Consider the following 26,744-nt stretch of genomic DNA (forward strand, 5'->3'; position numbering starts at 1 on the left):
ATACCCATGCAGTGATTAGGGCTAGGTAAGAAAGAAGAGGCAGAAGTAGATCTCTTTAACCAAGTTTTAAAAAAATCCATCTGAGGGGGAAAAGACTCTCAGGGTTTCTTGCCAAAACAGGAACTACTGCTATTTACATTTAGTCTTTTCCAATTAGGACCCAAACAATGACCAAGTGGGGGTTGACCTGAGATCTATTATAAACTAAGTATGACAATTGATGAGAGCAGAGTGATTTGAGGTCAGTATACCCCAAGATATCTTTCTAGGTTTCTGTTGGGCAAAGCACTGACAGGTAAGGGTGTAATCCCCTATGTGGATGGAAAAGAGAAGAGAAAGGAGGAGAAAGGAACTGAGGAGAGGGAAGGGGAGAGTTTGAGAGAAGATGGGAGAAGACCAGTTGTTAAACCAGTTTAGATGTATGCTCAACATAATTCCAAAACTGAAACAACTCTCTCTCTGGAGAGTTACTCCATAGCCCAGAGGGTCTTTGTTCCAGCAGTGAGATAAGGGTACAAGGGCAGGTTGGCAAGATACATTGTAATGAGAAGAATCTGACAGATTAAATATTTATTGATAATTGTTAGTTAATTAATCATTATAGTTTAGATCTCGAGTACAGAGCAAAACTTTAGCCATCAGGTGCTCTATATCTTAATGTAAAGGAAAGCACTAACAAAAGATTTTTTTAAACTTTAGCAGATATAACTTTTCCTTAGTGGAATCTGTCATGTCTTTCTATATGTCTTGGTGCATTTGGAAATTTTCCTAGCTATCTTAGAAAAGGTAGTTCAACTCTGCCAGTGTGTTTATGCATGTATTTTCATTGAGGCAGTATGTATCCTGTCTCAGTTACATACCAAGTATGACAATAAACAAAGAATCACAATTTAATGATGGTCTGAAGCAAATCTCTAAGAATATACATTACAGATAAATTGTCAATCTGCATGAAAAGAAGGGATTCTATAATGATTTTTCTCTCTATAATTGAAGTCACATATATATCTCCTTTCCTTCAATCTGTATACATGGATATGTGCTTTTTTATAATCATTTTATTCTATTAATTATCTGTCTTGTCTAGATAAATAAAGCAATTAAATGGTGAATGCCTGCCTGTCAGTTATATTGATTATATTGGTTACTTTTGCTTAACTGTTTTTCTTTATTACAAAGGAAGATCTTTTGCTTCTGGTGTAGTGAATTTGGGACAGGAGGGTCTATCTGAAAAATAACTATGTTGTCAAAACAAAAGTTACCAATACAATAGATTTTCAAAAAAAATTAGTCTATGAGCCAAGTCAGGTGCTGGTATTTTTAAAATTGATTTTTAATGGCCTAACCTTCATGATATTTCATAGTCTACTTTTTTCTTCCTGAAATATCTCCATATGGCCTTGAAAAATCACATTTTCAAGTTTAAAAAAATTCAATAGTTAAAATTAGTTTTAATAGACCATTTGCCAAAGTTTAAGTAGGTACCATCACATGATATAAAAATTATTTATTTTAAAAAATTGCTTTAACAATCCATAGCCATATGAAAAAATGCTCTAAATCATTAATTATTAGAGAAATGCAAATTAAAGCTATGCTGAGGTACCACCTCACACCTCTCAGATTGGCCAGTATGACCAGGAAGGATAATGATCATTGTTGGAAGGGATGTGGGAAATCTGGGACACTATTACACTGTTGGTGGAGCTGTGAACTCATCCAGCCCTTCTGGAGAGCTATTTGGAACTATGCCCAAAGGGCAGCAAAAATGTGCATACCCTTTGACCCAGCAATACCACTACTGGGTCTATACCCTGAAGAGATGAGGAAAAAGGGTAAAAACATTACTTGTACAAAAATATTTATAGCAGCCCTGTTTGTGGTGGCAAAGAATTGGAAATCCAGTAAATGTCCTTCAGTTGGGGAATGGTTTAGCAAACTGTGGTATATGTATGTCATGGAACCCTATTGCTCTATTAGAAACCAGGAGGGATGGGATTCAGGGAAACCTGGAGAGATTTGCATGAATTGATGCTGAGTGAGATGAGCAGAACCAGAAAAACACTGTACACCCTAACAGCAACATGGGAGTGATGTTCAACCTTGAAGGACTTGCTCATTCCATCAGCGCAACAATTGGGAACAATTTTAGGCTGTCTGCAAAGGAGAGTGCAATCTGTATCCAGATAAGGAGCTGTGGAGTTTGAACAAAGTACAAGGACTATTCCCTTTAATTGGGGGAAAAAAACCCCCAGATGTCTTATTGTTTGATCTGGTTACCTCTGAGAATTCTGTTCTCTTTAAGGATATGATTTCTCTCTCATCACACCCAATTTGGATCAAGATACAACATGGAAACAAAGTAAAGACTGACGGAGTGCTATCTGTGGGGTGGGGGTGGGGGGAGAGAAGCAAGATTGGGGGAAAATTGTAAAACTCAAATAATATCTTTAATAAAAATTTTTAAAAAATTGCTTTAAGTTTATAAAATTTAAAATGTTAAAGTTGAGGTTCACTGGAAGACAAAGATGCTCAGTGTAAAATACTAAGAAAGGATGTGGGCACTAGTACAAATAGACTATAGAATGACTTCATTTTAAAATAAATAGAATGCTTGACTTCTTATTTTTAAATACTATTTTAATAGTAAACTTGTCCACAATCATACTTGGAAGAATGTTTTTATTCAATTTCAAGCCATCATCTATAACAAACAGTTCATTCTTTTCTTCATTGAACCAAATGATTTTGTGGGTGTGTTGGAATTAAGTTCTACCAAATTGCAAAATTGTAATTGCCTTATTAACAGTATTTTCTCTTTTGGATGACTTTTCATCTAAAACCACTGAGAAGTTCTACTAGTTTCCCTCATCTATTTAAAAAATATTACTTTGCCCTTTCTCTTGAATTTTCACTTAAGAGAAAATAGTGTCATTGTGATCTATGACTTGAAGATGAAACTTGAGCAAAAGGAAAATAAAAAATCAAGTTGTGTTCACCTAGAAAATATCTTGAGGGAACTATTTGACTTGACTTTATGCTAATTTTATAAGTAAAAAAATATTTATTATTGCTAGATATGATAAAATTTCAGGTTTAAAAACTGATAATACCCTTTTTCATCACCTGGCAATCTTCTAAGTCACATTTAGTTTGGTTGATCTTTGTCTCCCTTTTCTTCTCCGTGTTCTTTCAGTGGGATGTTGGGATAACTGTCCAAAGAAAGTCATTTTATTGAGAACTATCTTAATGAATAAAAAAATGAATTTGAGTTTGATTAACAGTTGGTCATTATTTTAGCTAACCTTTTTCCTACACTGCTAAGATTTCTCATTCAGGTACTCTTGTAAGAAATGTGTTGTGAGAAATATAATTGAAATCCTTAGATGCACTAGAAAAATATTTCCTTAATTTTTTTTTACTGTTTTTTTCTCTTTACTTGTAGTTCATAATGTCTGGCTGGGGTGTAGGCTATTCATACCAGTGTGACATTGTTGATTATTCCAGATCACCTCTAGCCCTAAGGGTAAGTTATTGTTTTGTCATTTTTCAGTCATGTCTGAATCTTTGTGATCCCATTTGGGTTTTTCTTTTCTTTTTTGGCACAAATAGTTAAATAGTTTGCCATTTTCATCTCATTTTACAAAAGAGGAAACTGAGGCAAGCAGGGTTAATTGACTTGCCTAGGGTCACATAATTAGTAACTGATTTTGGATTTGAACTTGGGAAGAAAAATCTTTCTGACTCCTATCCTGGCACACTTTCTATCCATTACATCACCTGGCTGCCCTCAAGATAACTTAGTAACTGTTACAGCTGAACTAATTAGAAGGATGTTTTTAAAGCAGATTTTTGAATCACATTTAGTCTATACTAGATTCAAAAACCAATGGAAGGGCAGAGACAAGATAGAAGATAAAAGGAAGGAACTCATATGAGCTCTCCTAAAATTTCCCTCTCTAAATACCTTTAAAATAATGTCCCAAAGCAAATTCTGGAGCAAAACCCACAAAAGACATGGTGAAACAATTATTCAGCCCATGAACCAGAGGGAAAAATACAGAAATTGAAATAATCCATCTATCACTTCCTGAAAGAGATACCAAAATGAAAATTCCAAGAAATATTATAGTCAAATTTCAGAGCTTCCAGGTCAAGGAGAAAATATTTCAGTCAGATAAAAACAATTCAAATATGGAACCACAGTCAGAAAAATCATAGACTTTAGCATCTACATTAAAGGATTGGAAAGCTAGGAACATGGTATTTTGGAAAACAAAGGAGCTAGGATTATAACCAAGAATTACCTGTTCTGTAAAAGTGAATATAATCTTTCATGAGGAAGAATGGATATTTAATGAAATAGAGGACTTACCAGCATTTCTGATGAAAAGACCAGAATTGAATAAAAGGTTTGACTTTGAAATACAAGACTCAAGAGAAGCATAAAAAAGTTAAAAAGTAAAGAGAATCATGAGGGTTTCAGTAAAACTTAGCTGTTTACATTGCTACATGGAAAAATGATTCTTGTAACTCCTAAAAACTCTTAAGGCATTTAGGAACCAGAGAACATGGATGTGTTAGGAACAGAGAACATGGATGTGAGTTGAATTTGATGGAATGATTTATCTAAAGAAACTAAGGGATGAGAAAGAGAAATGAGAAGGAAATGGTAGAAATGGGATAAATTATCTAACATAAAAGAGACATGAAAGAATTTTTTACAGTAGTAGGGAAAATGGTAAAGGTGGGGGGTAGGGAGTGAGTGAACCTTATTTTCATTGGAATTGACTTAAACAAGGAATAATATACACATTCAATTGGCTATAGAAACTATCATATCCTACAGGAAGGCATAAGGGGAAAAGGATAAGAGATGGATGAGTGATAGAAGAGAAGATAGATTGAGGTTGGCAAAAGATGGAAGAAAAACAGTTTTGAGCATTGGACAGAGTGAAATTAATAATAACTGTGAAAATATTTTTCAGGAAATTTCTCAGATTAAAAGCGTTATTTCTCAAATATATAGAGAACTGAGTCAAATTTATAAAAAAGAGCCCCTCTCTAAATGACAATTAAAGGATAAGACAGTCCTTTTTCATACAAAGTAATTTATCTATAATCATATAAAAATGCTCCGTCAGTATTGATTAAAGAAATGGAAATCAAAATAACTCTGAGCTACCACATCACACCTATCAAATGTACTAATTTGACAGAAAATAATGGAATATGATTGTACTGTAAGACATGATGAGCAGGTTGCTCTCAGAGAAACCTGGAAAGATTTAGAAAAATTCATGCAAAGTGATATGAGCAGAGCCAAGAAAAGATTGTACATTTTAACAACAATATTATAAGATCAATTGTGAATGACGGCTATTTCAGCTAAATGATCTAAAACAATTCTGAAGAGCTTATGATTAAATATGCTATCTGCTGAGAAAGAACTGCTAGAGTCTGAATGCAGATTGAAATATACTTTTCCTTTTTTTGGTTGCTTTTTTGTTGATATTTTGGGCCTGTGTTTTCATTCATAATGACTATTGTGGAAATATGGTTTTTTAAATTTTTATTTATTTAAGGCAGTGGGGTTAAGTGATTTGCCCAAGATTACATAGCTAGGCAATTATGAAGTGTCTAAGGCTAAATTTGAACTCAGGTACTCCTGACTCCACGGCTGGTGCTCTATCCAGTGTGCCACCCAGCTGCCCTTCTGTATGTTTGCGTGGCAGAACTTGTATACTGTATATCAAATTGCTTGCCTTCTCAATAAGGGGGAGCAAGAGACTTTAGAACTCAAAATTTAAAAAATTAAATGCTAAAAATTGTTTTTACATATAATTAGGCAAAAATGAAACATTAGGCAAGAAAAAAATCAAATTTGAAAACATTTTTTTCCTGATTGTCCAGCTGTTAACAATTTCCAGTAATGATGTCTAACTGAATTAAAATTTCCAGACTTTAATTCACTAAATTAAAATTTGATGATGGATGAATGAATTCAGATTTGATGCTGAAATACTTGGAAAAACTCAAAAACTTTTATATGAAAAAAAATCAGAGAAAATTAAGGGAATTTTCCTTTTCATTCATTCTCTTTTCTTTTTTTAAATGGATTGTAGTCTTTAGTTAAAATTTTAGTTAAAATTTCTTGTTCTCTTGTATACTTTTCTGCAGATGGCATGGACCTGCTGGCTTTATTATTTCTCCAAATTCATTGAGCTATTTGACACTGTAAGTATGAAGTCTTCTAGTTAAGTAAATATTTGACTTCTTTCCATGGAAAGCCTAGACTAGGAGAAAGCTAATAAAGTATTGTTTTGGTGCTTTACCTCCTTTCCTCATTAGCCAGACTTTGAATCTTTGATTAGCCTCATTTCCTTTCATACAGTCAAGAGAATGCATGGGGAGAGATAATTCTATTTTCAAAATAGTCCCCAAACCTTCAAAAATATCTCTTTATGCATCAGATTATGCCAAATCATTAAGTAATAAATATGCATAAAGAAAACATTCTCATAACCCATATAACAGTGCCTCTTTACTTCAGTGATAACTGTCTCAAAATCCTTAAAATAGCTCTCCATTGCTTTAAGTCTTAGGATCAAGTTCAGGACATGAAAATAGCTGTTCTAGGATCTTTATAGTTCAGATTTGGGAAGGACTATTGTTATTTAACCAAAATTATTGTCATCAGAGCACAAAAGACCTTCACTTAATAAAGCAATATATAAGCTAATGCTAAACAATACCCAAAGAGACTATCTTAAAAACAAAAACCCCAAACCCAAAATAAACAAAAACCAAATCTGCCATGGATATCTAGAGAGCACATCCAAGTACTTTATTTCATAGTAAAGTCTATGCTTATTAGGTCTCCTTTTCATATTGCTTGTAGGCATGCTAAGTGCCTACAAACTTTGGTGGTAGGATCTGGAGAAATGCTTGTACCAAGGATTCTGTTCCTGTCGATCCAATTAATCCCAATAGAAAAAGCCGTGTATGTGTTTTTCTTTTCTCACTAATGAAAATTAGGATAAAAGAACCACTCCATTCTCTATTGCTTCTAACTCTAGTTACGATTAGCATGAGAACCTCAAACCCCGAGTCTTTTCTATTGTATTCTTCCTTTAGGACCTAGACTACTATGTTCAGTATTTCAAATCTTCATCTCGATTACTTCTCTATATCACTATTCAGAAAATGTTAAGAGGTGGAAGGGATATTGCATATCCTTTAGTCTAACTCCATTTTACAGATTGACACAGCTGAGGCTCAGAGAGATAAATTGACTTGTCCAAAGTCACACAGTGAGTGAATCCTGGATGGAGACAGACCTAGGTCCAGTTGACTCCCACCCAGTTCAGTTCTCTTTCCATTCAACCATATTGCTTCTTTCTATTTTTGTAAGCATATGTATTTTGACTTGGTTACTATTTTGCATGTTATCAGTGCTATGCAGAATGCTGTGCCCTTTTCTTCCAATAATCCTCTCCCTTGCCCTTATTGCTACATAATATTGTTCCTTTGGGCTGCTTTCTTCTTAGCTAGTTTATTCCTGTGGAATTCTGAGTTTTGTTTGCTCTCTTCTTCTTAAGTTTCCTAATAATTTTTTTTCCATACTTTCTTTGCAAACCAAGTGGCAGATTCCATTTTATTATGCCTGGACTTGGCCATGTTTCCTAAGGTACTTTGCTTTCTGTTTCCCAAATTAACTCTTTGAAGTTTGTATTTCTTAAAAACTTATTATAATCTTTGTGTATTTTTTGATGATTGCTAATTGCTTAAAAAAATTCTCCTGTCTTATTTGCTTGTTTGGATTTATCTAGAAGAAATGCAGAATGTTTTTAACCCTAAGAATGGGGGGGAGTCTGTTCCTGTCATTTTTTTCTTCAAATTTGCCTGAAAAAAAAAATCACTATAATTTTATTTGTTCCTGCTCCTTCCTCCCTGCCCTTTTGATCAACTCATTCCACTCCTACTTCCCCATCCTTCATAACTCCAAGACTTTAATTTCTTTTGAATTATATGACTTTTCATAATCAGCTAAAAGGGAGCTTCTTTTGTCTTTCCCCTTGTGTAACCATCTTGTTCTGTAAATATTTTAGAAAATTTGATTTTTTAAAGCAAATTATGTTTGTTTATTGACTAAAAATATTTTGTACTTCCCTTGTGTTTCTGTATACTAAATGAATATTGCATGTATTTTAAATGTGAACTTGATTTTCTTTAAATTATTTCAGATCATTTTTGTTCTGCGTAAGAAAAATAGCCAGATTACTTTCCTGCATGTCTTCCATCACACCATCATGCCATGGACCTGGTGGTTTGGAGTCAAATTTGCTGCAGGTAGTTGAGGGAGAATTGGGATCCTGTGTTATAATAATATTAAAATTTCCACATGTTATAAAAATAGTAATAATGATGATAGCATTTACATAGCACTTAAAGGTTTTCAAAGTGCCTATACAAATATTATCTCATTTGATCCTCAAAATAAGCCTGTAATGTAGGTGCTAATATGATCTTCACTTTATAAATGAGGAAACTGAGGTAGACAGGAGTTTTGCCCAATGTCATACATTAAAAATTGTCATTAAAATGAAAAAAAAATAATAAATTCCCCAAAGGGTCAGAGATGACAATCAAATGATACTGCTGACTTTTCTAAATTCCCCACTTCTTATATGAGGGATCTTATATAACTTTTTTCTGTCTTACCTTTTTATTCTTCCTTAGTCCAAAATATCAGGTATTTAAGGCTCTTGGCACAAGTTTCATTTATTCTGTTCCCAATATGTTCTTTATAGCAGAACATAAATCCTATGTTAGAAGTCTTTTTATTAAATAATTGAGATGCAGCATTACATAGTGCAGAGCAAGTCAGTTTTGAGCTCAGAAGACCTGGATTTAAGTTCTTCCTATGAGACATTCATACTGTATAACCTTGAGCAAGTTACTTAGTTTGTCCATGCTCTAGGCAACCTTTTGAGACTCTTAAGTTGCAGAGGAGGTGTCAACCTTCATTGGTGAGATCATTTCTTCATTCAGGAATTCCCTAAACTGAAATTTTGTTATTGTTACTTAGTCATTTCAGTTTTGTTCAATTCTTCATGACTCCAGTTGGATATTTTCCTGGAAAAGATATTAGAATAGTTTGTCATTTCCTTTTCCAGCTCATTTTACAGATGAGAAATGAGGCAAATGAGGGTTTAAGTGACTTGCCCAGGGTAAGTTTCTAAGACTGATTTGAATTCAGGTCTTCCTGACTCCAGGTGGGCCACTCCAACCACTTTACCATCTAACTGCCCCTCCTATTTGCGAAGTTGATGCCAAACTCAGTGTTCAGGATACCTTACCTGTATCTAGATTTTTTTTCCTCAAATTTACTCAATGATGTTCCCATTAAACAGCCTGTCCAAAATATACTTGTATTCTTGTGCTATTTGTAATATTGAAGGATCCTCTGAACATGTACTAAAATCAAATTTTTTAATACTGGTAGTGCATGGTGTTTTGATTGAGTTCTTTTGAATTCATATAATTAATGAACTAAGGAATCAATTTTTTTTTGTAATTTATTTAGGGGCAAGGGTCTTTATATCTTTTCCATCTCCTAGACTGATTGCACGAACTGACTTTAAGAGGAAAATAGTATGGTATATAGTTAGAAGAACACTCCCTGGTTTTGGAGTTAGAGGATATGGATTCAAATCTCATCTCTGAAGATTAAACCAATAGAATCTTGGGAAAGTCACAACCTCTGGGGCTCACTTTTCTGATCTATGAAATGAGAAGGTTGGATTAGATGACCTCTGAGATCTCTTCTAGCTCTAGACCTATGATCCCTGTAATTCCTTTGACTAAGAAACTCCCATTATAGTCACTCTTTCGAGGGATAAAGTCTCTTATGATTGAGCATGTTGTGGTGCATAATAAATATTTATTGAATGAATGTATTTTATATATGTCTTTTATATATAATCTTATATCTTCTGTCTTATATATGTCTTGAATAGTTTGTGTTAAATTATATTTTGGAACCACAAAGAGAACTTTCAGACAATTTATCCTTTTTCTGATATAGAAATCATTTTCCATTGAGGGAGTCTTTTTTTTTAATAGAATCTTTCATTGAAGGATTCAAACTAACAACATAATCTAGGTTCTAGTATCAAGTTAATTTATAATGGACTTTTAAAAAGTGCTGTATATGCAACAGAGATTTATGTACAATCCTCTTCTTCTGGTCTTTACACAGAAATATTTGAAATATTTGTGTTTCTAGATGTTTTATTAGTTCATCATGAAAAAAAATTCAAATTTTAAAAATTTAAAAATCTTCCTTCTCATAGCACATGATTTTTGTTTTGGATTAGCATTTATGTCTGTTCCTCAAGTTTAAGAAATCTTCAGGCTGTTGGAATAAAGCTTTTTCATTTAGTGATATGACTGCAGCCTAGTTTTGAGATTCCAGATCTGAGTACAGAGAAAACATAACATAGAGAAAATCCTGTGGTTCAGAGGGTAAGAGAACTATCAAGAAAACTGTGGCAAAGGAGGAAGATCCCAGAGTTGGCATACTACTACTACTGTGACTTCAGACTTGCTTTTGAGTTCCCTGCAATGTCAGCAATTGAATTTGCTCAAGTTGGCAGCTCTTCAGGGAGAATTTTTCCTGAGGAAACAGATCTGATTTTATAATCTTGTTCAAAAAATAGAATTCAGATTATAGTCAGATTTCTCAACTGTATCTATTTCTTTCTATTTTGGTTTAAGAAATATTTATTAAGTATTTGCTATTTGCAATACAGTGCGCTAAATCCAGGAAAAGAGAGAAGCCAATGCAAGTCAGATCAGGTTCCCCCCCCCCCCCATTTGTAGGCATTTATAGTCAAATAGGGGAAAGAGAATATATTTGGAAATAACTCTTAAACAGGGTGTAATGTGCAAATACAATCATAAGAAATACACAAACAATATCCATTAGGAATTCATAAGGAGAGATCATTGCTCACCTTTTCCTGCCATGTTTTATTTCTATTTATGGTTAAAGGTTTGAAAAATAGTTTTACTGAGTTCTAAGTCATCTTTACAGCTCTTTGTCATGTGTCAAAAGTCATCGAACTTTTGAGGGTTAAAAGCCCATGGCATGGGGGGGTGCGGCTAGATGGCACAGAGGATAGAGCACTGGCCCTGGAGTCAAGAGGACCTGAGTTCAAATCCAGCCTCAGACACTTAATAATTACCTAGCTGTGTGGCCTTGGACAAACCACTTAACCTCATTACCTTGCAAAAAAACCTAAAAAAAAAGTCCATGGCATGGTGCCTTTGTAAGTATATGATAGCCTTCCATTAAATATTGAATCATAAAAAAATTAAATCAAATCACAGAAAGCACTCAGAGTTTTTTAGAAGACTATTATCTAGTCTTGACCTCTAACAATACTTTACAAGATGCTTTTAAGGCCAAAGTCATATTTCAATCCTTAACATGAGATTAAGTTACTTAAATCTACTCTTGTTTTACCTTCTTTTACATTTGTATTTCATAAATATTTATTTGTTGTTATCATTGTCCAGTTATTGGATCTGACTCTCCTTGATCCCATTTGAAGTTTTCTTGGCAGATAATGGAGTGGTTTGTCTTTTCCTTCTCCAAGTCATCTTACAAATGAGAAAACTGAGGCAAACAGGGTTAAGTGACTTGTCACAAAGCTTATAGTATCTGAGACCAGATTTGAACTCAGGAAGAAGAGTTTTCTTGACTTCAAACCCAGCACTCTGTCCACTCAATTGTCCAAATATGTGTGTATGTTTGTAAATATTGAAATATGAAGCATGCATTACGCCTATCATATTCTTAAATGTTAAATATGTTTGAATACATGTAGAGAAGGAGATTTTTATCTATAATTCATGTCAACATCAGTAAGTAGTAGTTCTGTGCTTTATAGGAAACTTCCAGCTCTACTAGTGAAGGCTGGCTTCTTTTGGCACTTTTGAGTCTTTTTTATTTTATTTTATTTTTTTAAATTTATTTTTTATTCTCATTTTGTACAAATGTTTTTCTTTACATTAATAAAATATACTTGTTTACAAGTAAACAAAATACCCCTCCACCCATGAATATAGATAGACTTGCTTCACATCCAGCCTCGCAAACCCAATAATCATCCAGCCATGTGACATGCAAGCCACCTGATCCCCACTGCCCTGCAAAAACCAAAAAAAAGAAAAAAAAAGACCCAAAATGAAATAAAATAGTAATAATAGTAGGGGTGGCTGGGTGGCAGACAGAGCATTGGCCCTTGAGCCAGGAGCACCTGGGTCCGAATCCGGCCCCAGACACCCAATGATCACCCTGCTATGTGGCCCCAGGCAGGCCACCCAGCCCCACTTGCCCTGCACCCTCCCCCAAATAATAATAACAAAAAATGTGTTTCAGTCTTTGTTCCAACACTATCAACTCTGTCATGAGTGGATCACATTCTTTATGATAAGTCCATCAGAAAAGTTACTTCCATATTTTTCAAACGTTGCCATTGCTGATTGCAACTCCCTCCTTTCTTATTTCTCCACTACCATGTACTATATTTTCTCTCTCCTTTCACTCTGACTCTGCTGTAGGGTCACTGAGTGGCGCAGCAGACAGATCCCTGGTCCTGGGGCCAAGAAGCCCTGAGCCCCCATACCACCCCTTAGGCCCAGAATCCACCTGGCCCTATGGTCCTGGGCAGGCCATCCAATCCCAGCCCCTTGCAAGAAGTAAAAAAAGAAAATGTGTTATATCTGACCACTGTCCCCCCATGGTCCATCCTCTCCTCCTTTATTCACATCCCCACCCCTTCCCCCTGCTCCCCCCCCTCCTTCTTACTCCAGATGTCTATACCCCATTGAGTATATTTGCTGTTTACTCTCCTACCCATCTCTGATGAGAGCAAAGGTTCCCTCATTCCCCCTTGCCTCCCCCCTTCCATATCATTGCAATAGCTCATTGTAATAAAAAAAAATCTTATTATGTGAAATAGCTTGGACTATTCCCCCCTCTCCTTTTTCTTTCTCCCATTCCATTTCCCTTTTTTTCTTGTTGACTCCATTTTTACACCATATTTTATCTTCGAATTCAGCTTTCTCCTGTGCTTCAACTATAAAAGCTCCCTCTACCTGCTCTATTAACTGAGATGGTTCATATGAATATTATCAGTATCATTTTTCTATACGTGCAGTTCATCCTCATTAAGTCCCTCATATTTCCCCCCTCTCCTCCAATCTCCATGCTTCACCTGAGTCCTGTATCTGAAGATCAAACCTTCTGTTCAGCTGTGGCCATTCTAAAAGGAACCTTTGAAATTCCCCTGGTTCATTGAAAGTCCATCTTTTTCCCTGGAAGAGGACATTCAGCCTTGCTGGGTAGTTCATTCTTGGCTGCATTCTAAGCTCTTTTGCCTTCTGGTATATTGTATTCCAAGCCCTACGAGCTTCCAATGTAGCTGCTGCTAAGTCCTGTGTGATCCTGACTGCAGCTCCACAATATTTGAACTATGTCCTTCTGGCTGCTTGTAATATTTTCTCTTTGACTTGGGAGTTCTGGAACTTGGCTATAATATTCCTGGGGGTTGGTTTTTTGGGATCTCTTTCTTGGGGGGATCGGTGGATTCTCTCCATTTCTATTTTGCCCTCTGCTTCTAGAATATCAGGGCAATTTTCCTGTAGTAATTCTTTGAAAATGATGTCAAGGCTCTTTTCCTGATCATGACTTTCAGGTATTCCAATAATTTTCAAATTATCTTTTCTAAGTCTGTTTTCCATATCAGTTGTTTTTTCAATGAGATATTTCACATTTTCTTCTAATTTTTCATTTTTTTAGTTTTGAAGTATTGATTCCTGATTTCTGGTAAATTCATCAATCTCCCTGAATTCTATTCTTTGTCTGAAGGATTTATTCTCCTCAGAGAGTTTTCTTATCTCTTTTTCCATCTGGCCAATTTTGCTTTTTAAAGCATTCTTCTGCTCAATGACTTTTTGAACTGTTTTATCTATTTGACCTAAGCTGGTTTTTAGCATGCTGTTTTCTTCAGCATTTTGTTGGATTTCCTTGACTAAGCTGCTGACTTCATTTTCATTTTTTTCCTGCATCTCTCTCCTTTATTTTCCCAGTTTTTCTTCTAACTCCCTCATTTGATTTTCAAAGTCTTTTTTGAGCTCCATCATAGCCTGAGCCCAATTTCTGTTTTTCTTGGAGTCTTTAGATGCAGTAGCTTGTGCTTCCTCATCTTCAGACTGAGTATTTTGATCCTTCTTGGGCTCATTTGCAAAATATTTCTCAATGGTCTTCCTCTTGTTTCTTTGTTTGTTCATTTTCCCAGCCTAAGCCTGTTTTTGGGGGTGCTTCCTGAGCTTTTGGGACACTCCTACAAGGGTCTCAGTGTGTGAGGCTCTGTCCTCCCTCCTGGTCTGTGAATGACCATATGTGCCCCCCTCTGCCACGGGGCTGAGGTGGGGGGGGGGGCTGCTGTTCTATGGGGGGGGCCTAGACTGCAATCAGGATCTGAATGTGGTCAGAGCTCCAGAGTCCTGTTCCAGGGGCAGAGGACAGAGCTCTGCAGTCTCTTCACTCCCCTCCCTCAGCTCAATGGGCTCATGCCCTGGGGGCTCCTGCTTGCGGGCTCCACCTGCTTCTGTTTCTGGGTCTAGGCTGCTGAAAGACCAGGCTGCTGGCTGTGTGTCCTGAGGACTGGGCTCCATGTGCTTGCTCTGGCAGAGGTCCCCCGCTGTTCCCCCACTTTGTGCCCGGTGCTCCCCGGGGTGCAGCTCAGGAGACTCCCCCGCTGCTGTGAGCTGAGGCTCCCAGCGCCCTGGGGCTGCCTCCGGGAGGCTGAAGTTCTTTGGCTCTGGCGGCCCACCCCTCTGGCAAGCCACCCCTCCGCCCCGGGGAGCAGAGCCTTTCTGCTCTTTTCCAGGTTACCTTGAGTAGGAGAACTGCCTCACTGGGTCCCTTTGTGGGTTCTGTCTCTCAAAAGTTTAATTAGAGTCCTTAGTTTATGAGTTTTCATCAGAGAGCTCCTAAGACTTGATCCCTTCATGTTGCCATCTTGGCTCCGCCCCCAGCACTTTTGCATCTTAAAGAATTTTCTAGAATAAAGTATATCCCTGGGCAACAGGACCCAGGAAATCCTCATTGAATCAGATTAAAATATAATTATGAATTTTCAATAAAGAAATAAAACCTTTCCAAAAATGTAATTGTGGAAAAATTTAACAAAATAAATAAAAATATGACAATACGTTAGATAACATTCCATTTTTAAATTAAATCAATTTGTGGGCTGCAGAAATCTTTTTGTATGGATTAGTGGCCTTGGGTTTTATTTGAATTTGACTCCAACATCTTATAAGAATTTAATTACCTGTTCAATATCCCATTTGAATTAATGTATCTGGTTTTAAATTCAGTTCTTGATTTGTAGTTTAGTTGTTTCAGTTGTGTTTGACTCTATGACCATATGAGGGATTTGCTTGGCAAAGATACTGGAGTTTTGCCATTTCCTTCACCAGCTAATTTGACAGATGAGAAAACTGAGGCAAGCAGGGTTAAATGATTTGCCCAGGGTCACACAGCTAGTGAGTGTCTGAAGTCAGATTTGAGCTCCTGGACTACAGGCCAAGTGCTATGTGCACTATGGCGCCACCTAGCGGCTTCAGCTTTGGATTTACTATGTAGATTATTTAAGTCAATTCAAGAAAAGTTTTGAGTAATTGAGAATTACTTTACTTTCCACTCTGTGTTCATTGATTCTATTGCTTTTGAGAAAAAGTACATAAGAATGTTGATAATTTAGATCTGAAAAAGACATCAGAGGCTATCTGATCTAGCAATCATTTTAAAGTTAAAGAAGCAGAAGCTCCTGAAAGTTATCAGATCACAGAGTTGGGTCAGACAGGACCTTAGAGATAATTTATTTTTAATTTTCAAATTACAGAAATTTTATTGACCATTATATTATGAAATCCCTTAAACTGATTCCCTCTCCTATTTTTGGAAAGTTTCTATCACACCAACTTATCCTTTGCATTCCTGCATTTTTTTCTGACTAGGCAGTTGTGGTTAAATGACTTGCCCAGGGTCCCATAGCTAGTAAGTACAGATGTCTGAAACTGGATTTGAACTCAGGTCTTCCTGACCCCAGGACTGGTGCTCTATCCACTGTGCCACCTCAGTACCTCATTCATGCACTTTTGAAGCATGGTGGTGATTCAGGAAGACTTGAGTTCAAATCCAGTCTCAGATAGTTACCAGCTAAGTGACCTTGAGCAAGTCACTTGACCTCTGCCTCAGTGACTGTATCTGCAAAATGGGGATCTTTATTAATAGTACCTAACTCTCTTCCCTGAAACTATATGAGATAATATTTGTAAAGCATTTTGCAAACTTCACAGGACTTTCTGAATGCTGGATATTATTATTTCCTTGGCATCTTTGTTAGGTTTTCCATGTAGTGTTCTTTGAAGTATTTTGTGCATGGAATATCTATCAATTTAATATCATCCAAAGCAACAGTATCTTTAGCAGTATTTCCAACATGTAAGCCAAACCTTCCTCACAGAGAATGAAATTGTCATACTTGAAGCAGATCTTTTAATACATTCTAGCCCAATTGACAAGTTTTGTTTTTTTACCTAGTATTTAATTCTCTGACTGTTGACTTCTTATGCATTAGCATTAGTATGGTTCTCCTCCTTGTGTTTTCTTCCATTTAAATGGATATATACTTAACAGATATCTGCAGATAATTTTGCCCTTGACTCTCTATATATCTAAGTCAAAAGAAGGAAAATGACAAGAGTTGCCTTCTCTCTAGGTCTTCGAACACTCTGTGCTGTGTATTTATAAAGTTTAATTCATTTGGAAATTCAAATATTTTGGGAGATCAGAGAAAGAAAACAATTTTAGGTAAAAATGATCTTTATCAGGAAAACTATGCAAAATGAGGCATAGTAAATTTATACATAAACTGTCAAAGATGAATTAAGTATCATATCTTAAAGTTCTCCAGACAAGTTTTGTTGCTATCCTGTTATATTTGCTTGAATTTATTTTCTAGAAGGTTTCACAAAGTGTGAATAATAAAAGCTAAAAAATTGGAGTAATATGGATTTAATATATGATAAAATGTCATTTTAAGTACCTGGTAAATAGACACATTAAAATCTTTTAAAGAGAATATTATCATAACAAGAGATTAACCATTGACACTAGTACTCTGTTTAGTAGAGTCTGACTTGCTATGTCTATATCCTAGAACTCTTTCGTTGGTAGGAGTATCAGAATTTTTTTATGTAGTAGACAGTTATAATGATGCCCCTGTGTTAATGGTCAAGGAGATTTTTTCCCATCATAGAGTCATGAAGCTCAAATGAATATATGAATATGAATAACCTTTGTGACCCAAGACACAAAATATAAAAAATAGATTAGTTGTCATCATAGTTCTTCAGAAAAAATTTTGTTGCTATTGTATATCTTTAAATTTATTTTTTATAATGTTAAGCAAAGTGTTAATAATAAAAGCTAAAAAATTGTGTATATATATATATATATATATATATATATATATATATATATGAAACTTCTTCATTAATTTTGACTCCAGTGGGAGGTCTAGGGGGACAAAGACTAGTCAAAATTGAATTTGACCATGCTTATAAAGAAAGAGTTTTTGCTAAAGCAAATAGTATCAACAAGATTAGAGGAGGAAAATGCAATTGCTTGAGAGAATAAATCATTTTAGGTACCTCCTCAGGGCTTTGTGAGCATATGTTTATCCATAATTATTATGCTGGTTATTAATCTTATATATTCATCTGATCTCTATCATTTTGTTAATCCAGTTGGACTACTTATATAGATTTAGAAGTTTATTTCTATGTTCCTTACTAAACTACTGTGTTAAAAAACTAAATGGGACAGTATGATAAATAGAGTTTTGGATTTAGATACAGGAAGACTTGAATTAAAATCTCATGTTTAGCAATGGTTGATTGTATAACCTTGAGCAAGCCACTTAACCAGTGCCAGGATTGATTTCCTAAATTGTAGGCAATTGATAGAGGGAATACTCATACTAGGCTCCCTTCTATGATATCAAATATAAGGTAACATTTCCACAAAAGTCATACTTCACCCTAAAAGGAATCCTGGGATCTTGAGGGCTATTTCACACAGTCTCTAGTTCCTTCCAAGATTTTGAAAGATCTTTAGGTATAAATCTGCCATTTATGCTCTAAGATGAAAGAGGTTTAGCACCAGAAGTTCTCTACGAGGTGATAACATTTGAAATTCATCAAGATAACTTTCTCCTTAACTTAATCTGGGTACCCCCTTAGCATGTTTAATATGAAACTTATTGTCTTCTTCCTTAAACCTTTTTATACATATTTCCCTATTTCTTGTGGATACATCACTATCCTTCCACTCTTAGATTTGTGACCTTGGTTCTTAACTTTTATCACCCATATCCAATCCATTACCAGTTCTTACAGATACTACTTCTCCAACATTTCTGAAATTGCATCTTATTATCTCTCACCTTGACTAATAGCCCGAAATAATCTGGATTCATCTCCTGTTTCCAATCTCTAACCTATTCAATTAGTCCTCCATGTTGTTGCCAAATAACCATTTTAAGGAACAAATCTGATCACAGTATGCCTCTGCTTAAAAAAATCAAAGGGGTGTCCTATTGCCTCTAAAATAAGGCCCATTTTCCACCTTATTTCAAGTAAGTTCCTTTCAGGTATCCTACACTCCATTCAAACATCTCCTTGAAATTTTCAGAATTCTAAATTTCATTTCATAGACTCTTTGCAGTCCATTCCCCATGCCTGACTTGTATTCCCTTATCACCTATGCTGCTTAGAACAGGATATCTTAACCTAGGGTCTGTGAACTAGTTTCAAAAAATATTTTGATAACTGTATTTCAGTATAATTGATTTTTTTGTAATTCTACATATTACATTTTATTCAATTAAAAACATTGAGAAGGTGTTCTTAAGATTTCCCTCAACTCAAAGGGAGTCTATAATGCAAAAAAAATGGTTACTATACCTGTTTTAACATTTTTCTTTTCCTTTAAGACTCTGCTCAGGTACCTCCTCAATGGAAGCCCTTTCTGATTCCCCTCAATTTTCAGCATTCTCCCCATTCTCAAATATATTGTTGTTGCTTATCTATTTACATCTGATCTTTCCCTGGAAAGTAAGTTCTTAAAGGGGAAGGATTTTTTAAAAATGTTTTTGTTTTTGTTTTGTTTTTATTTTTGCATATCTGGTATATATTTTAGTACCTTGTATATAGGATCTACTATACTACATTGCTAGAAGAATAACTCAGTTGATGAAAGTACAGATCTTTGAATTAGTAAACGGCTTAAAACATTATTTTCCCTTAATTTTTTGTAATTTTAATTTTTTTCTAGTTCAAATTGGATTTCTCCAGTAATTAGTCCGAAACTTTTGAAGATTTGTTATATTATTGAATAAAAAGAACAATAATCTTTGGAAAAAAACAAAATGCTTTTACTAAAATATTTTAAAGCAACAAAACTAATATCTTCTCTTATAACTAAGAAAAATGTTACTTGTTGTCATGCCATAGGTGGAAGGATAAGCTTTTTTGTATTGTTTGTCCATCTGTGCTACAAATTACTGTTACTTTGTAAAATATTTTGGTCATGGATTTTGCCAATCTTATAAATTGTTCATTATTTTTTTCTATTTGTTAAGTGTTGTTGATTCAGCAAATTTGAATTCTCATATAACATTTTACTCCAATTAAAAATCAAAGAATAATAATATAAAACATCTTCAGCCATATAGATCCATCTCTTGAACAGTCAATGATAATGTTACATTTTGCAGGTGGTTTGGGAACATTCCATGCCATGTTGAATACAGCTGTCCATGTAGTCATGTATACCTACTATGGATTGTGTGCACTGGGACCAGCCTACCAGAAATATCTGTGGTGGAAAAAATACTTGACAACACTACAGCTTGTGAGTAACTCTTCTTCCTCTTCATAAAAAAGTGGATTTTAAGTCCAACAAGTGGAAATCAGTCCTTTTCTATGTAAATTATATTCCCAACTAAGTAATCCACAGAGCAAAACAATAACTTCATCATTATACATTGTGTAGTTAATCTTTTGATGTAATTTTATTTTTATCAGGAATCTAGCTGAAAACAATTGAGTATATTTATAAAATAGTAAGTACTGATTATAAAATCTTAAATCGGAATAATGTGTGTACCATCCCAACTGTTTCAGTTATAGTTAAATCAAATAGGTATATTTGAATAATTAACATGAATCAGCTTAATGGAGTCTATTATGACTATGAACTGAAAGAGAAAAGATTCTCATGCTTGGATTAAACTCTCTACAGATTATCCCACAATATTGGGATATTATTTAATTTTTAAGCAATTAAAATTAAAATTAACCTTCTTTCCTCTTCCCCATCAATCTGAACCTCAAAATGTACAAAGCTTCTTTTTTTTAACATCAGAAGATTATTATAAGAACTGGAAACTAAAATTCAGAAAGGCAATAAATTAATGTACTTTTTTTTTTAGGTTTTTGCAAGGCAAATGGGGTTAAGTGGCTTGCTCAAGGCCACACAGCTAGGTAATTATTAAGTGTCTGAGGTCATATTTGAACTCAGGTCCTTCTGAATCCAAGGCCAGTGCTCTATCCACTGTGCCACCTAGTGGCCCCTAAATCTATGTACTTTTAAAAATTGTTTTTCAAGTATAATTCATAATTACCCTCTAATCAAATAAGTAGCCATCATACACCTAAAAATCCATCTGACAGGAATACCTCTCCAACATCTAAGTTTAAATTCAACATCATATAAATTCTTACAAAAAAATGTGACATGTCACTATGGCCACTTTAGCAGGCTTAAGTATAGTATTAACTTAAATACTTTTGTATCATTGTCCTACTCCTGTTTAGCAAATTGACCTCACATTGTGTCAAATCTGAAGAAGAAAGCAGGGTTTTAGGGTTGTATAGTTAGATTTGACTTATTAAAAGCAAACTTATTGCTTAATATCAATAGGGTGCCCAGACAGCTTATAAACATAAGTTTATTATATGTTCCCTGTCTTAAGGGGGAAGAATTAATTATTGATTCAAGACCTCTGTTCCATGTCAATATTTGAATGAGTGCCTAGAAATAGTTACCCTTGAGTATATCCAGAAGGGTCTACTATCTATCCTCTTAGTAGATTTAAGTTCTATAGAGGCAGCATGGTGTAGTGGTAAAGTACTTGGAGCCAGGAAGACCTAAATGTCTGATATATAACTAGCTTTGTTACCCCGGGCTTCCCTGAGCCTCAGCTTCCTCATCTGAAAAATGAAAGGATTGGATGATATTGCCTCTGAAGTCCTTCCAGATCTACACCTGTGCTAAGATCCTATGAACTGGTTGAAGTCATCAAAACTCCTTCTTTGAATAGCCTACTCTGAAGACTTAGAAGAACAGAAGGGAAAGGGAAAGACATTTTTTTTTTTGTGTAGACTAATAGCCCTCAAACTCTTTTTAAACTTATAGCACAGTATTATTTGAAAGCTTTATACATGGGCATATAATTATAAGTTGCATGAAAATATAAGTATGATCTGATTCCTGAGTCACAAATATCTATGTAATTGAAAGTTGACCTTCCATATCATTTGAGGCACAAGTGACTAAAATATGGGGCATACTCTTCAAGAACTCCTGGCCTCAGTGTGTGGGAAAATGCAAGGGATTCTTTTAGTTGCTTCAAAAGCAGAGGTGTCCTTATCTCATTTTGCAAAGAGAAGCCCTATACATTTAGGTTGTTGTTGTTCAGTTGTTTCCAACTCTTAGCGACCCCATTTGGGATTTTTGTGGTAAAGATACTGGTGTAGTTTGCCATTTCCTTCTTCCTTTTGAAAGATGATAAAACAGAGGCAGAGTTAAGTGACTTGTCCAGGGTCACACAGCTAATAGGTGTCTTCAGTTTTCTACTTAGATCCTCCTTCATTCTTATCTATCTACTGTGCCACCTCACTGCCCTACTTAGGACAACCTGGATTCTTCAAAGTAGGTCTTCTTTGTTGCTTTTGGGAACCAGTCTTAGCAAAGTAACTTTCAAGATGCTACTTTTTAAGCAAAATTTCATGGTGGCCCAGCAGTAGCCAATAAGATTGGCACGTAGTAATAGGATGGTTGTGCAAATAGTTAATAATTAAACTTCTAGTGGCAACTAGCTAGTGTGGTGGATAGAACTGTGGCCCTGGAGTCAGGAGGACCTGTGTTCAAATCCAACCTCAGACAATAATTAGCTAGCTGTGTGTGACCTTGGGCAAGTACCTTAACCCCATTGCCTTACAAAAAACTGGTTTAAACTTCTAATTAATTAAAAGAATTTTTAAATGACAACAAAATACCTGACTGTTTCATTGTTCTCTTTTTTTTAGGTCCAATTTGTTTTGGTGACAGTACATATAGGGCAGTTCTTTTTTATGAAGGACTGCAAATACCAGTTTCCAGTTTTCCAGTATATCATTATGTCCTATGGGTGTATCTTTCTGTTATTATTTGCCCACTTTTGGTACCGTGCTTATACCAAGGGCCAAAGACTGCCCAAAAATATGAAAAATGGAGTCTGCAGAAGCAAAAATGACTGAAATCTCATGCTGAAACAGATACTTCAGACTGTTATTCTATACTCCTAGACAATCAGAACAGATTTAGATGGGCAGTATATTTTGTATGTTTTTCTTCAAAACCAACAACTTGTATTTTTATGATAAGTTATTTAGGTTTCTGATACTTTGGGAGGGGAGGTAAAATACAGATTAGAAACTAATCTTGAAGGGTTTTTTTTTTGACATTTTCTACTTGTACAAAGAATCTAAATGTCTTGTTTGATTCCTTTCATTACATACAATGCAGTTAAGGTAGTAAAGTGTTCAAAAAAAGTCGAATACACATGAAAAATAGCAAATATTTTGAGCACTGAGAAGAGTTTAATTCAGTAGCTTGATACTGTGGAAGGTGGACTGACTTTAGAGATGATTACTGTTAGCTTCAATAAACATATCAATGATCCTGGAATTTATTTTCTCATTTATATAGATAACAATGAAAATTAAGCAATGATTTTGGAGTAAGACTAATATTAGAAATAATTTAGAGGTAATTTGCAGTCAATGGCTCTTTTGGATATCAGTTTTAGTTTCTACTGTAATATGTTTCCTCTAGAATATTAAAAAAAAGATGATAGGGACTGAGAGGTTAATAACAATCCATCATAACTATTTTATCCTTTGGTAGAGTTGAATTTGGCAAGAAGAAAAAATACTTAAAGTTTCAGCTTTGTTTTGTTTTAGCATATCTCAACTGTATCTTGTTGTCTTCTCACCAGCTTGACCTGTGACTTAAAAAAATTACTTTACATTATGGGGCTAAACAGACTTCAATGTTTACAGTGATTTTAGATGGCCAGTTATACCCACTATTCAGATATCTTTCAGAGATAGTTCTTTTTTTTTTTTAGGTTTTTTGCAAGGCAAATGGGGTTAAGTGGCTTGCCCAAGGCCACACAGCTAGGTAATTATTAAGTGTCTGAGACTGGATTTGAACCCAGGTACTCCTGACTCCAAGGCCAGTGCTTTATCCACTATACCACCTAGCCACCCCTTCAGAGATAGTTTTTGAAGCAAATGAATGCAAATAAAAATAAAGGTGTTTACAAGTGAATATACCTATTTAAATATCATATATTTTTTAGTAAAGGTGATTAGAAAAAAGTGATTATGGAATCATTAAAATAAGTGCCATAGAATAATTAATTGTCCCACTTGAAAAAAAAGTATTAGAGTATAATGTCTGTGTTTGTTAGCCTTAATCTTCTCTGAGATCTGCACAGTATTATGTCACTTTAAAGAGAAAAAGTTCTGAAGGATTGACATTCACCTTGAATGTGTTCTGTTCCCTTTTATTTACGTGAGCTGATGCAAAGTGAAATGTACTGTGTACAAAGTAATAGTAATATTGTAAGATGATCAATTGTGACTTAGCTATTCTCATCTATACAATGACAAGACAACTTTGAAGGACTTGTGATGAAAAATGTTATTCATCCCCAAAGAAAGAACTAACTGATGGTACCTGAATACAAATTGAAGCATAATTTTTAGTTTCTTTATTTTACTTGAGGGATTATTTTTGGTCTGTTTTCTTTCACAACATGACCAATATAGAAATCTTTTGGATGACCACATGTGTAACCTTTACTGAATTTGTTGCCTTCTCAATGAGAGAGGAAGGCAGAAACAAAGGAAAGGAGAGAATTTGGAACTCAAAATTTTAAAAATGAATATTTTTACATGTACTTGGGGGGAAAAGAAAATACTAAATAAATGTTTTTAAAAAGGTCCCCTTGCGGTGGCTAGGTGACCGCCCGGAGTCAGGAGAGTTCAAATCCAGCCTCAGACACTTAATAATTATGTAGCTATGTGGCCTTGGGCAAGACACTTTAACCCCATTGCCTTGCAAAAACCTAAAAAAAAAGTCTCCTTTCTAAAAATTCTCATTTTTATTAATGCAAGATAATGGTCAAGAACCAGTTACAATTTGAAAATTCAGGATTTTTCTAGATTTGTTTATATCAAATTTTGAATAATTATTTTACATCTCAAACTGATTTTGTTCCCCAAGTACATATGCTATATATTGACTGTGTGTCCTACAACAGAAACTGTTTTATTGCAAATCTAGTGGATTGTGTAAGACTAACTATATTGTGTTTTTTTTCTATATATCGGTTACTCCCTAAAGTCTATCCTTTGCAATACCTCTAAGCCTTAATTCTTGCCAAGTTTTCAAGTTCCCTTGTTTCAAAATGACTTATAGGGACATTAATAATTTGCCATACAAAAATTTAGAGAGGTGTGGAAATGATGGATTAAAGAAAAAGAGGAGCTTACCTTGTGGAACATAGGAAAGGATACAGAGATCAAAGAATTAGTTTCATTGCAGTAATTTCAGTGCCTATGGTTCACTTAGATGGAGGTCAAAGTTATGAAATTATAATAAGGGATGCTATGGGCTTTGCTTTCAGAGATCCTAAAGTTCTAATCTGTGAAAAGCAAAGACTTTAAGGAAGACAAAAATGAAAGAGAATGATCTGATCTTTCCTCCACTATTTACTTTCCCCTTGATTTGCCTACATTGTTCTTTCTATATGATGTATATAGACATGGAAAGGATTGTAGCTTTAGTTGAGAAGAGGCAATAATTTTTTTGGCCTGATTAAAAGTAGATTTAAAATCAAATGAAGAGGAAGTTAGAGAAGAAGAGATTTTCAAATATCAAGAAAATCCTAGATAAGGTCTTCTTCCATTTAAAAAATTAAAAAGGTCACTAGTTCACTGTGAATGTTGCTGGAGGGGGTGTTTGTCTAGACTTCAGTTGGTAGGGACAGGCTCCAAATCTCTGGAATCATATAAAGATGTGTAACTTAACAACTTTTTTTTTTTAGTTTTTGCTAGGCAGTGGGGTTAAGTGACTTGCCCAAGGCCACACAGCTAGGTAATCATTAAGTGTCTGAGGTCAGATTTGAACTCAGGTCCTCCTGACTCCAGGGCTGGTGCTCTATCCACTGTGCCATCTAGCTGCCCCCTAAAGATGTGTAACTTCAGTATTTCATTACTTTTGTTTTCAAACAAGCTTTATTTGTGAGTTTGTCAGCTACAAGTTTTTGTTCAGAATTTTGTGAATCCCAAAAGGGAGTAAATCTATAAGGTATATTTTAATTCAATGAACTACATTGTTGGCTCCATGAAATTCCATCTCTTCCTTGTTACTTTACTTCTATTGACTCTTTTATGGGTTGTAAAATACTCTCTGGATGATATGAAAATAAAATTTGGAACTCTGAATATTGTAATAAATTTAAGATACTATAACATTTTTGCTGTGCATTTTTCTATTGCCTTTTACCTTGGGTTGTAGCCATTTTGGGAAGAGCATCAAATATTCAGCACCACATTACAAATATTTGTTAAACCCCTATTTATCAGTTTTAAAAATGAACTCATTGTGTATAACTTACTAGATTTGGGAGGTGGAAATCAGGTGGAGTGGGTGAGATAATAATAGTAACACATGAATACTGATACCTAGGACTTTATTATGGCAGTGAGAACATACACAAATTGTTCTAATACAAAGCAATGAGTAAATATCCTATAGATAATACCAATGGTAATTGTTATATGAGTCCCAAAAAGGAACTTTTGACTGGAATGATCAGGTAAGACAAATATATTTAATACATTTGTACAAGCTGTTCCCTATGCTTGGAACATATCCCTTCCTCACCTCCATTTCTCAGAATCTTTTGGTTCAACTCAAGTACCATAACCTTTCATTTTCTTCTGATTCTTCTCCTTCCCCATTTGTTAATAATATTGTGCTCTTTCCTGCCTTGTTTTTCCTTGTGCTGGACTTATTTGGAACAGTGCAGTAGAAGACAAGCTTCTTGAGGGCACAGATTAATGAATTTGTGCCCTTGTATCTGGACTGTCTTGCATATATGTGGTAATGATTTTTTCTTCTTCTAGGAAGCTCCTCTGGTTGACATTTTCATAGTCTGGCCCCTTCCAAGCCACTTCTTCTCTCACAGTCTCTTCTC

The 26,744-nt window shown here is 34.9% G+C and overlaps 1 protein-coding gene across 2 annotated transcripts in view; it reads left to right on the plus strand.

The window, feature by feature from the left end:
* The window catches only part of ELOVL7 (ELOVL fatty acid elongase 7), a 108,563-nt gene extending 82,080 nt beyond the window's left edge, over window positions 1–26,483 (plus strand). For both annotated transcript variants that reach the window (XM_074199975.1, XM_074199974.1), the window contains exons 4-8: window positions 3,446–3,526; window positions 6,181–6,237; window positions 8,247–8,352; window positions 19,926–20,062; window positions 22,522–26,483. In XM_074199975.1, the coding sequence (XP_074056076.1) occupies window positions 3,446–3,526; window positions 6,181–6,237; window positions 8,247–8,352; window positions 19,926–20,062; window positions 22,522–22,731 (591 nt within the window). In that variant the 3' untranslated portion in view covers window positions 22,732–26,483. The remainder of the gene's footprint in view (window positions 1–3,445; window positions 3,527–6,180; window positions 6,238–8,246; window positions 8,353–19,925; window positions 20,063–22,521) is intronic.
* The last annotated feature ends 261 nt before the right edge of the window (window positions 26,484–26,744 follow it).

Source organism: Macrotis lagotis, chromosome X (assembly GCF_037893015.1).
Source record: "Macrotis lagotis isolate mMagLag1 chromosome X, bilby.v1.9.chrom.fasta, whole genome shotgun sequence".
Lineage (NCBI taxonomy): Eukaryota > Metazoa > Chordata > Mammalia > Peramelemorphia > Peramelidae > Macrotis > Macrotis lagotis.